Source organism: Microcaecilia unicolor, chromosome 6 (assembly GCF_901765095.1).
Source record: "Microcaecilia unicolor chromosome 6, aMicUni1.1, whole genome shotgun sequence".
Taxonomy (NCBI): domain Eukaryota; kingdom Metazoa; phylum Chordata; class Amphibia; order Gymnophiona; family Siphonopidae; genus Microcaecilia; species Microcaecilia unicolor.
The window spans coordinates 250908958-250922342 of NC_044036.1; the positions used below are offsets into that span (position 1 = coordinate 250908958).

At 38.9% G+C, this 13385-nt stretch overlaps 1 protein-coding gene across 1 annotated transcript in view; it reads left to right on the forward strand.

The window, feature by feature from the left end:
- Nucleotides 1-13385, forward strand: part of CACNA1B (calcium voltage-gated channel subunit alpha1 B) — a 1447778-nt gene that overhangs the window by 1159043 nt on the left and 275350 nt on the right. Inside the window, exons 26-29 of the mRNA XM_030207102.1 lie at nt 8452-8612; nt 9868-10005; nt 10473-10674; nt 12218-12382. Coding sequence (XP_030062962.1) covers nt 8452-8612; nt 9868-10005; nt 10473-10674; nt 12218-12382 — 666 coding nt within the window. The remainder of the gene's footprint in view (nt 1-8451; nt 8613-9867; nt 10006-10472; nt 10675-12217; nt 12383-13385) is intronic.

Genomic DNA, 13385 nt, shown 5'->3' on the forward strand with positions numbered 1-13385 from the left:
AGGAGGGCGTCTGCCTTCAAGGGCGCCTGCTGAGGCTTTTGTTTATCTAATCTCTCCTGCTCATCTCAGTCTGGCTCCAAAGCAGGAGCTGTCAGCTCTCTGTCCAGTCCCCTCCCCCCTTCCATGCAGAGAAATATCCTCCTGTTGTGTTTGTCAGAGGACCTCACTGCTCCAAACACATTGAGATTGAGAGTGAAACCAGGAGCTGGAATCCAGCCCAGAGAGGGCTCAGAGACAGCACAGCACAGCCTGGACCCTTGTTTTGTCAGAGACTGCTGTTTAGTGCTGCACCTGACCCACCCTTTTCCACCCCCACCCCAACACAGCAACTCACAGGACAGGAGGGCTAGATGGCTGCTTTCAATTCCTAACCATCACCAATCTCCTATCTCTCATTCCCACTTCAGTAACTCCTGTTAGTCTGTCCAACTCAGATTGTAGAATATGTTAGTTTATGCTGATTAAGTCTGCCCTAGCTAGATCCTAAGCTGTGCTGGATGGGAAGGCTATTGTGCTGCATGCAGAGTCTAACTTCTTAGGATTTCAGGTTAATTTTTGAAGAATTTGAAGAGGGGCTATCTCTGTTCTACATGTGTAACTGCAAGGCCAAGTGTCTGAATAGGGATCTGTTTGTTAGATATTGAAATTTTGATAACACATTGTTTTTCAGAGTTCGCAAGACTGTCTGTTCTCCTAATTCCAGGTCTGTGTGCTAAGTTATTTTTCTTCTATACTGGTGTAATATTTTCAATGATGCCATGGCTGGTAAAAGGGGTGTGTCTACTGTGAGGGCGGAGCCATAGTGATCCTGCCCCTGGATGGGTAGGGGCGCCAACTAATAGACTGCAGGAGGGCACTAGAAACTCTAGGGCCGGCCCTGCATCAAGCTCCATCTCTGACCATCTTCAAATCTAAGCTAAAAGCCCACCTTTTTGATGCTGCTTTTAACTCCTAACCCTTATTCACTTTGTTCAGAACCCTTATTTTATCATCCTCACTTTAATATTCCCTTATCTCTTGTTTGTTCTGCCTGTCTGTCCTAATTAGATTGTAAGCTCTGTTGAGCAGGGACTGTCTCTTCATGTTCAAGTGTACAACGCTGCGTACGTCTAGTAGCGCTTTAGAAATGATAAGTAGTAGTAGTAGTAGTGATGAGGTGCTGCCAAACATTATGGATTGTTGCTTGTCTGATAGGATGTGAACCATGCAAGTCATGATCCACAGTGTCAAAAGCTGCAGAGAAATTTAGCAGTACTAACACCAAGGCAAATTCCCTGTCTCGGTTTCTGTGAAGATCATTTATTATTTATTTATTTATTTATTTGCTGCATTTATATCCCACATTTTCCCACCTATTTGCAGGCTCAATGTGGCTTACAATATAATACAACGACAACCACATTGATGGAATAAGAAAATCAGAATATAGATAGCAGATGAGGTGCGTAAGAATATTATGGCAATCATATTAATGGAGTAAGATTTTCAGAATTGTTGCAATTAAGGTGCATAAGAAAATTATGTAGAATAAGAGTGGATAAATAGATAAAACATAACATAATATAATGATATCAGGACAAGATATAATATTCAGTAATTAGGGTGTAAATTAAAATAAACATATTAGAAGAGATCCATAATAATTGTAACTGGTGTAGTTTAGGTATCAGTTCGTCATGGGGGATCCTTTTTGTACGTCTTTTTGAACAAGTAAGTCTTCAGTAATTTCCGGAAGGTTGTCAAGTGATGTATTGTTCTTGTGGTCGGTAATTCGTTCCATAGTTGTGTGCAGATGTATGAAAAGCTAGATGCATGTATAGATTATTTAAGTCCTCCGCAGTTGGGATAATGGAGGTTTAAGAAAGTGCGTGATGAACTTTTGTTGTTTCTCTCTGGTAAGTCTATTAGGTCTGACATTTAAGATGGGGCATCTCCATAAATAATTTTATGAACTAAGGTGCATATCTTGAATGCAATACGATCCTTTAGTGGAAGCCAGTGCAATTTTTCTCTAAGGGGTCTGGCACTTTCATATTTCGCCTTTCCGAATATCAGTCTGGCTGCGGTGTTCTGGGCAGTCTGGAGTCTCTTAATGGTTTGAGCCTTGCATCCCTCGTATAAGGAATTACAGTAGTCCAAATGGCTGAATACCAATGATTGCACTAGTTTGCGGAATGTCTCCCTTGGGAAGAAAGGTTTCACTCTTCTAAGCCTCCACATTGCATAAAACACTTTCTTTATAACATTTTTCACATGGTTATCTAGATTAAGATTTCGATCAATTGTTATGCCTAGGAGTTTCAGGGTGTCCGCAACAGGAAGAGTGTGGTTTGGTGTATTTATATTGGTATAGTTGATTTTATTATATTGCGATGATAATATAAGGCATTGAGTATTTTCTGCGTTGAGCTTTAGTTGGAATGCATCTGCCCATGAGTTCATAATTTGGAAGCTGAGATTAATTTTATCTGCAATTTCTGATAAGTCGTTTTTGAACGAAATATATATCGTTACATCATCAGCATAAATATATGGATTTAGGGCTAGGTTGGATAGAGATCTGGCCAGTGGTAGCATCATTAAGTTAAAGAGAATCGGAGAAAGCGGAGATCCTTGAGGCACACCACATTCAGGTCTTCATGGCAATGATATGATCGATTTAGATATTACCCGGTATGCTATTGCCATTAGGAAACTATGAAACCAATTCAGTACATTACCTCCAATTCCAAAATATTCTAGAATGTTTAATAGAATACCATGGTTATCCATGTCAGACGTGCTGGACATGTCAAATTGTAAAAGAAGAACATTATTACCGGTTGCAATAATTTGTTTGAATTTGGTCATGAGTGTTATAAGAACTGTTTCGGTGCTGTGATTGGCATGGAATCCAGATTAGGATGCATGTAGTACTGAGAAGTTGCTCAAGTAGTTGGTAAGTTGTTTAGTTACCAGCCTTTCCATTAACTTGACTACCAGAGGGATGGATGCCACTGGATGATAATTAGTTATATCATTTAGTTTTTTCTTCTGGTCTTTGGGAATTGGTGTGAGTAGGATATTGCCTTTATCCGTGGGAAAGAATCCATGTTGAAGCATGTGATTTAGGTAGGAGGTGAGATCTACTATGAAACGCTGGGGGGCAGATTTTATTAAGTAACTGGGGCATGCATCCAGTTTACAATGGGATTTGGTGAATTTGTTGATCACTTGGGCGACAGTATCTTCCGTTAGTGAATAAAAATTTGTCCATATTCGGTCTGCTGGATATTCATTGATTGTTGGGTTTAAGCAGTCAATGAATTTTACATGGTCAGAGGAGTTAGCTGATAAGGTGGATCTTAGTTTGATGATTTTCTCATTGAAGTAAGTAGCTAGATTATCTGCTGATGGGGTATCCATATTAGTTGAGGTGACTGGTGCGGTGTCTAGAAGGTTATGTACAAATTGGAATGACTTGTGTAAGTCTTTATAGTTTTGCCCTATTTCGGAATTATAGTATGACCTTTTAGATTAATATTAATTTAATATTAGATTAATATTAGTTTACATGCAGTGAATGTTCATCTTTCTTTTATTAGGGATGCAAGGACCTTTTCTGTTCTATAACTGGGTCTAAATCCACATTAATATGGATCTAGCCAGTTTCTCTCTTGTAGCTAGTCATTGAGTTGAACACAGACTGTTCTATAAGTTTCCCTACAAATGGGATATTGGATATTGGCCAGTAACTTTCAAGTTTGTCATGGTCAAGGTTGATTTTATTCAGCAAAGGGTGAACCACTGCCCTTTTTAATGCTGTTGGTAGTTGCCCATTAGAAAGAGAGGAATTCACAATTTTAGTGGCACCTTCTATGAGGCCCATACTTTCCTGCTGCACTATCTTAGATGGGCAGGGGTCGAGGAAGCAGGTAGTTGGTCGAAGGTCTCAGAATTTTGTCAAGACTTTCCTTTGTTATTGGGTTAAAAGTGTCCCATAAGTCTCTGTCAAGAGGGGTCGAGTTTGTGCACTCCTGGTTAACTAATTGGAGGCTGGGTGGGATTTCCTGTAAATCGTGGCAGAGATTTTTTATTTTGTTGGCAAAGTAAGCAGAAAAATTATTGCAGTTCAGTTTTGACTGGGCAAGCTGGTTCTGTTGTAGGGGTTGCAGTAGGCTGTTTACTATACTTAACAGCTGCTTGGTTGAATTGGCAGCCTGTGCAATGCATTGAGAGAAATATTGTTTTTTGGTTGCTGTTAAAGTTTGGTGATACTTTGTCGTGTGCTTCCTACAGTTTAGCCTGTCTTCATTAAGGTGAGATTTCCGCCATATCCTTTCCAGTTTTCTTTTGCATTTAAGGATCTGAAGTTCTGGAGAAAACCAAGGTGAGCGTTTGTGAGTGGGTCATAAGACCTTTTTTATGGTGCCATTTTCTCTAAGGTCTTGGCTAAATGTGTATCCAAATGTTAACCTGTTCTGGCACTGTAGTCTTTTCATCCACATGTGGATAGTGCAAGGCCTCTAGGAAATTCTCAATGGTCAGGTTTTTTGTTTCTGATCTCCTTCCAAACTCTGGATGGTGGCACTTGTTTCAGGTGGTTACTTAGAGAAAATTTAATTCGATTTGTTAGACTTTAAAGTGAGATTTATTATTTCTCTTATACACAAAAAATGTTCATCAAAAAATTTGGAATTGCAGGATTTGTAAATGATTTTTAAAGCTTGTGAATGGTGAAATGCTAGTCTTGCAGAGTTGCACACATTCCACACTGATCTAATGCAGGGGTTCTCAACCCAGTTTTCAGGACCACACTAAGCCAGTCTGGTTTTCAATATATCCACAATGAATATGCATAAGGTTAATTTACATGCACTGCTTCTGTTGTATGCAAATCAATCTTATTCATATTTATTGTGGAAATTCTGAAAAGCTGATTGGCATAGTGTGTCCTGAGGACTAGGATGAGAGTCTCTGATCTAGTGTGATCCCTCAGATTTATTACAGTTTATAAGTTTTTTAAAATATATATAAACATGTGCCTATTTTATTACTAATTATTAAACATATTTGTGTTTCAATAAGAGATTTCCCTCTCCAGTCCAACTTCTATTTTATCCTATAGACATTGTCAAACTGAGTTTGTCTTGTCATTTCAGTGCTCATGATGTTGTTCTCAACAGAATGATATACTTTACAAGAAGATTAAAGGGAGAGTTGTTACGACATTAAAATAACACCAGTAACCAAAGGCCTTAAGTGGTCATCAAAGCTCATGTACTAGCCACTATCTCTGAGGCTTGGGTCATGATACTATGGTTCAGGAGACTTGGTTATATCTCCTTTCTAGACTGGTGTCTGAATCCCAAGGAGAAAAGGATAATGAATGTTGCTCCTGTCTGACAATGAATCTCAAAGGAACCATTCCTCCTGGCTGTTGGGGGATATTATATTTTTTGGACATGTAATAGAGTGTGAGGTTAATAATGGAAGATGCTGGGAGGCAGTGGGGGAGGGAGAGCTCCATGTTGTAATATTGTTAAATTATTGCTAGATTGGTCCACTAGAAGTTGACATAGCCCACAATGAAGTCAATACAGAAGTATAAGCATAACATAGAGAATTACAGCAGTAAATTGATCACTAACGGTAAACAGTTTGATCACGTCACCCCATTTTATCAGAGCGTGCACTGGCTACCAATATCTTCCATAATACCATTCAAGATCCTAACTCTTATATAATGCTCTCAGCTTAGGACTTCCTTCATTTTTATCACATTTTTGACACCATATTACCCCCCCCATTCAGTCCATGGAGAAACATTTACTTGAAGATCCTAGTTTTCATACCGTTAGTCTGCTTGGTCTCTGCTCATCTACTTTTCAGGTTATTGACCCAAATTTATGGAATACACTACCACTGGATTTACATAAAATTGACTCTCTCATGCCTTTTAGGAAACAACTCAAAATCTATTTGTTTCAAAAGACATACTCATGCTGGGTTTTATTTCAGCACAGAAAAACTTAATATGATTCAGATTGTGAAATCAAGACAAGGCTCTCATGTTGTTTTTTTTATGTTGTGTTGTTCATTTAATTATGTTTTAATTGTCCTTTTAATTTCAATTATATGTATTTTAATTGTAATCTGCCATAAACTGCCGAATATACATTTTTTAAAATAAATAAATTACCCACTGCTGCGGCTCGGAAAGCAAATAGAATGTTGGGTATTATTAGGAAAGGTATGGAAAACAGGTGTGAGGATGTTATAATGCCGTTATATCGCTCCATGGTGCGACCGCACCTTGAGTATTGTGTTCAATTCTGATCGCCGCATCTCAAGAAAGATATAGTGGAATTGGAAAAGGTGCAGCGAAGGGCGACTAAAATGATAGTGGGGATGGGACGACTTCCCTTTGAAGAAAGACTAAGGAGGCTAGGGCTTTTCAGCTTGGAGAAGAGATGGCTGAGGGGAGACATGATAGAGGTATATAAAATAATGAATGGAATGGAACAGGTGGATGTGAAGCGTCTGTTCACACTTTCCAAAAATACTAGGACTAGGGGGCATGCGATGAAAATGTGTAGTAAATTTAAATCAAATTGGAGAAAACTTTTCTTCACCCAACGCGTAATTAAACTCTGGAATTCGTTGCCGGAGAACGTTGTGAAGGCGGTTAGCTTGGCAGAGTTTAAAAAGGGGTAGCCTGTTTCCTAAAGGACAAGTCCATAAACTGCTACTAAATGGACTTGGGAAAATTCCATAATTCTAGGAATAACATGTATAGAATGTTTGTACGTTTGGGAAGCTTGCCAGTTGCCCTTGGCCTGGATTGGCCGCTGTCGTGGACAGGATGCTGGGCTCGATGGACCCTTGGTCTTTTCCCAGTGTGGCATTACTTATGTACTTATGTATCCCACCTGTTCTTTATGCTCTTGTCGACACCATTTACTAACTATTTCATCTTACCATCAAACTTGCTATAAATCTACAGATTCATTGATTATCACTGTACTGGGTCTTATACTTTGGGAAAACCTGCCACTAGAACTACATCATGAGCCGTCATAACAAAAGTTTAAATCTAAACTGAAAAGTTACTTGAAAAAAATCATTTGATTCTTGATTTGGGTGGAGATTGAATTATTAAGGTTATGCAGATATACACCATAAACAGTGGTCTACCTTCTGTCATTTTTATGCTCTTTTAAAGAAAATTTTGTAATTATTTTCTTTTACTTAGTATTATTTAATTTATTGTAAACTGCTAAGATGGAAACTACCAATTGATGTTATATCAAATGATGAATAAACTTGGAAGAATTACAAGGAAAGTTAACTTCTTATCTGAGGGGATCTTTTACAAAGGCTCGCTAGCGTTTTTAGCATGCACTAATGATTAGTTCATGCTAAATGCTAGAGATGCCCTGGGCATCTCTAGTGTTTAGCGCATGCTTATTCTTAGTGCACGCTAAAAACGCTAGCACATTTTTGTAAAAGGGGCCCTGAATGTCATCTTATGTTGTTCAACAATTTAGAAGGCCTCTGACTTCAAGCGATATGTTTATCCCTGTAAGTAACTGAAACAGAATACTTCATAAATGTCCCTCTCTTCTCATGACCAGACCAACTTGATCAATGAGGTTGTAGGGTGTGCATGTATGTACACAAATGATTATGCAGTGGGTGGTCCCCAGTTCAGTTCCTTTTCCAGTTTCAGCTACTGAAGAAAGATCTCAGGTTAGATCTTCTCTTCCAGGGTACAGTGGATGAGGGGAGGACTTCAGGTGGCACACAAGGGGTAATTCCATGAAGAAGACATGAACATTTACATGCTGATTACACATGTAAATGATTACAATACTGGTATACACACACATGTGCTTGTATGAGCATGAAAATCTCCCTAAGTACTATTCTGTAAATATATTCATATCTTACATAGCGCATATTTTACAGGTGAGCATACACATAAGCAGAGTCTGAGCAGAGCACAAACACGTAGATGTGTAACTTATAGAATATTATAAGTTATATGCAGATCTCTGGTCACTAGGTGCAAGCATTTATACCAGCTCTATGCATATATAACTGGTTATGCTGGTCCAGATATATCTATATCTATATATATATATATATATATATATATATATAGATATAGATATATCTATATATCTATATATCTATATCTATATCTATATCTATATATATATCTATATCTATATATATATATATATATATATATATATATATATATATATATATATATATATATATATATATATGTATGTATATATATATATATATACATACATGTGTATGTGTATGTGGTTGAAACACAACTTCCACAGATAAATATAGCATAAACAGTGCAGGATCTTAGAACACTAGCTATAGTCTATGTTTCATGTTAACCTTCAGATGCCCTAACACAGATTCTCTCTCTGTCTTCCCCTGCAGGCGGTCTTTGACTGTGTAGTGAATTCTTTGAAGAATGTCCTCAATATCCTGATTGTTTACATGCTCTTCATGTTCATTTTTGCTGTTATTGCTGTGCAGCTCTTTAAGGGCAAGTTCTTCTACTGTACTGATAAGTCAAAGGAGTTGGAGCGGGATTGCAGGTATGTGTGACACAGCAAGGTGGGTGCCTTATAGTGGGATCTCCAACCCTTTGAGTCTTCCTCCTGTTTAAATGCTATTGGATTATGTTTTTTCCTCACCTTTGATTTTTCTGAAGTCTAGAAATGAGTCCTCAGATTTTGTAAGAACCCGGATAACTTTGTGGTGTGAGCCACAAGGCAGTCACCTACACTGTGAGCTCTGCACACAGCCAACCCTGCGGCTGGCCAGGTCACTTGATAGCCTCTACTACAAGCTGTTTGCCACTGTTCCAAAGCCTGTCTTCCTTGCCTTACCGCCTCATTAGGCAGCCTACTTGTAAACTCTTCACTGTTAGCTTGCAGTCTATACTGCTAGCCAAGGCTTCTATAATTCTTTTGGTTTCCCAAAGATATGTGCAGACAACACTCAGACTCTCAGCATAGGTAAATAGAACCACTTAGCTTTTATTTGCATACTGGAGATCGATGTACCTCTGCATACAGGTTTGGTGTAAGCTCAGTTGCCAGGAACCACGGGTACAGCGTACAGAAACAGCAAGACTCCAAAATCCTTCCCATCTGTCTTCAAAGCTCTGCATGGCTTGCAGTGAGACTCCACAAAAAAACGTTGAAGTGCTATAAAGAAGAAAGGCAGAAAGCCAGAAAAAGGAGCTAAAAACTGACAAAGGCACTGCAGGATATACCTTCAGCTCTGACTGCCCAGGTTGGCTATCAGCCAATAGCAAAGTTCATAACTATGTAAGGAAAAGAGGGAAAAACAGCTTTCAGGCTGGTATCACCTTAGGCATAGGGAAATCCATGACCATATAAGAGAAAAGTGTGAAAACCTGCTTTCAGGCACATAGCACTTTAGGCAAGGGGGCTTCTCCCTCCTTATCAGAAGGGGAAGAATGTGAGGAATTTGGATTTTATTCTGATTTGCCTCAGACCACTGTTTCAACAGAACTATACAGAACTATACAGTTTAAAAAGGAAATCAACTTCATACTATTATACTAATCTTGTGTAAAATAATATAATACACAGGAATACAATGCCATACCTAGGCAACTGCCAGAGCAACTACTAAACCAGGCTATTGCACTAATAGCATAGTATTACCTTCTGTGTTCAGTATATATGTGTGTGTGTGAGTGAAAATGTATATTTGCTTTTGTAACACTTTTATGAGAGTGGAGTGAATTGTGATCTCATTAGAACACTTGGTATCACTTTCCAACAAAATACATTGCACATATTGATTCCCCATTTTTAGAGGCCAATACCTGGACTATGAAAAGGACGAGGTGGAGGCGCAGCCCAGACAGTGGAAGAAATATGAATTCCACTATGACAACGTCCTCTGGGCTTTGCTCACGCTTTTTACAGTCTCCACAGGAGAAGGATGGCCCAAGTAAGTGCTAAACAGCTTGGTGAAAGCCAAATACAATGGCGGGCAGTCAAAGCCAGATCCAACACACAGTCTAAGTTTCAACAACGTGGGTTTGTGTTTCTGCTTTTATTTCTTTACTCTGTATCATTTCCTTTGTTGTTTTTGTTTGGATAGGGGGGGTTATAAAGCCTTTGAGAAAAATTCCCACCAAACATCATAGACTATCTGGTAGTCTAAGTAAAGTGCCAGGATTAGCAGGGCTATCATAAGTTCTTAGAAATTTATGCAGGTTTTTTGGTGGGCAGTTTTTGACATCTATGTTTGTTAAGTAAGCGGTGAGGACATTTTTGAGAAGGAGAATGCTAGAAGATAAATGTGTGCTGAAATGCTGGTCAGAATCTGCAGATGATTTACCTACTGATTTCATTAAATGCTTTATCTTCTTGCATTTCGTTGGCCTAATAGCTTTACCTTGTTCTTGATTGCAGTGTATTAAAGCACTCGGTGGATGCCACCTACGAAGATCAGGGCCCCAGTCCTGGTTTCCGAATGGAAATGTCCATTTTTTATGTGGTATATTTCGTGGTCTTCCCCTTCTTCTTTGTCAATATCTTTGTGGCGTTGATCATTATCACTTTCCAAGAACAAGGTGATAAAGTTATGTCTGAGTGCAGCCTGGAGAAGAACGAGGTATGTACATTACTGCTATCATCTTCCGTTAGCCACACCCACTTCTCTCTTTCCCCTCGTCCTATCTGCCATCACAACTGTTGCCAAGAAGTTTCAGAATGTTCAATTGCTAAATGGTCATTGTATCTGTTAGTTAATCTAGGTCCCTCATACATGGTATCTATGGGGGCCAGTATTTTGAGGGATGGCCCAATACCCAGCAATCTTTATGCAGATTTTCAGCCAACCTCTTTTTGTATTGTGGATTGTTGAGTATATGGTTGTAAACCTGTAGGGGTAAGTTAACCATACAACTATAAATTATATGGATAATTTACAAGATTTCTGGATAATTTATTTATATAATTTAGGACTGCTATTTGTTTGAATCAAGATATCCAGATAGCAGTTGAATGTCACTGCTATCTGCATAACTTTTAGCACCCCCCTCCCCAGAATATCCCTTCCCCCTACCAACAAGAAGTCCTGGCATGCTGCTCAGAGCCAGAAACAAGCAGCAGGGAGCAGCAGCAGTCCATTTATATGGCTGGTGGAGCTCAGCATCCTTGCCACAAAGGTATGCCCACATGTGGGAGGGGGAAGAGAGAAAGAGGAATGGATTGTCCCCCCTCCAGTCCAACCCTGTCCTCTCCCCCAAATTGCAGGGTTGGCTGCACCTGGAGGGGGAGTCCGTTGTTAAACATTTACCAGCACACCACTGAGGAGAATGCACATCTATGTCGAAAAAGTTCAATGTGGGTATTTATACCTGCTACCTGAGACAACTAGGTTTCAGAAAAATGCCCATGCTGAGCAGCGCTCCACTGGAAGTTTTAAGGGAGATCACCCCCTTCATCCCCCCATGGTTGATATTCCTCCTCCAGAAGCAAAGCAGGCAAGGAATACCAGGCTCTGACAGCTTCGAGAAAATAAATGTTTATGATTCTAAAATGGCTGAAATAAATGTTTATGCTGGTATTTCAAAGTGCACAGCTGTATGTACTGGCACACTAACCTTTATGTGCCCATGGTTGACTTGTTGATATTTTAGATATTTATGATTTTAAAAAGGATGTTCCTGCCGCACATAACCAGCACAAGTACATCCATTTCACCATGTTTTTTAGAACATCCTCTACATCAGCAGACCCTTTTCTAAAATACTGGTGGAATAGGAATCAGTATTTTAGAGCCATCTCTAAACTGATTTGTACATCCTTTGTATAATTCCACACTTAATAAAGATTGATCTTCAGGAATGGCTCAAATTGCTACATCCCTGAGAATCTTAAAATATTCCCTGCTAGATGAAGTTTCCTTGGGATTTGCGGTAGATTTGATACGAATTATGGTCATTGTTCATTTATGTACTAAGACTTCTGTTTTATTCCTGATGTGTTCCATGATGTTTATACCCTGTTGTGTATCAAAATAAGTTCAATAAAGACTTCTATAAATTAAAAGAAAATATTCCCTGCTAGAATGAATAAATGGCTTTCTGTAGATGGATTTTTCTGTTTTCATTCTCAGCTAATTCTCACTTTTCCCTTCCTCTTCCTTTTAGAGAGCATGCATAGACTTTGCCATAAGTGCCAAACCGCTGACACGTTACATGCCTCAAAACAAGCAATCTTTTCAGTACAAGATGTGGAAGTTTGTGGTGTCGCCTCCCTTTGAGTATTTTATCATGGTCATGATCGCACTCAATACTATCGTTCTGATGATGAAGGTTGGTCAGCATGCAAAATATTTCTTTAAGAATATAATTATGTACAGGCTGTTTCATGCTTAAACCTCACTTTTTGCATATAAAGGTGCTTTTATACAATTACTCCAGGGATTATGGGTGTAGAAAGCACATACTTTTACATGACCTTCCTTTTGGTATTTTCAGAGGCAAAGTTTGGGTGGAGTAGCCTAGTGGTTACAGCACCAGTCTTGACATCCAGAGGTGGTTATTTGAAATCCCACTGCTGCTCCTTGTGATCTTGGGCAAGTCACTTAACCCTCTATTGCCTCAGGTAAAAAAAATAGATTCTGATCCCTCCAGGGACAGAGAAATACCCAGTGTACCTGAAAGTAACTCACCTTGTTCTACTACTGAAAAAGGTGTGAGCAAAATCTAAATAAATAAAATAAATATTTTACATGCTAACAGTTAATGGCAAAAACAGATCAGGATCGAGGCTGAGGTGAGCTTCAACGACAAATCCAGTAGTTGGGATTTACCCCAAAATTGGCAGGGAGAGACAGAGATTAAATATGCCAGTGTTTAATCATGCATACGTTGAATCTGTGCAGAGTGCCAAATGCAACTCTGGACACATTGTTGGGCAAACTGGGTGGACTGTGCAGGTCTTTATCTGTCAAAATGTACTACATTACCTGCTTCTGACAAAACGTAAATGTTTGCAGCTTCACCTTAACTGTGATTTCTGCTGGTTTGCCCCTAGTATTTTATAAAGACACATAGAGAGGCATTTTCAGTTTTACATCTAAGTCAGACTTTGGACATTTTGCAGAAAACATTCCAATCTGAATAGCGAATGTAACTATTTTCAAAAAGAGAAAAATGTCTTTTTTTTTTTTTTTTCAAAAATACCACTTCAAACAAGATTTTCTACTTTATGCATTTATCTTTATGGGCCATTTTCGAAAAAAAATGCACAAGTTAAAAATGCACAAAATCAAGCCATTGGAATGTAGATTGGTCCCCAGACACCCCAGGAGAG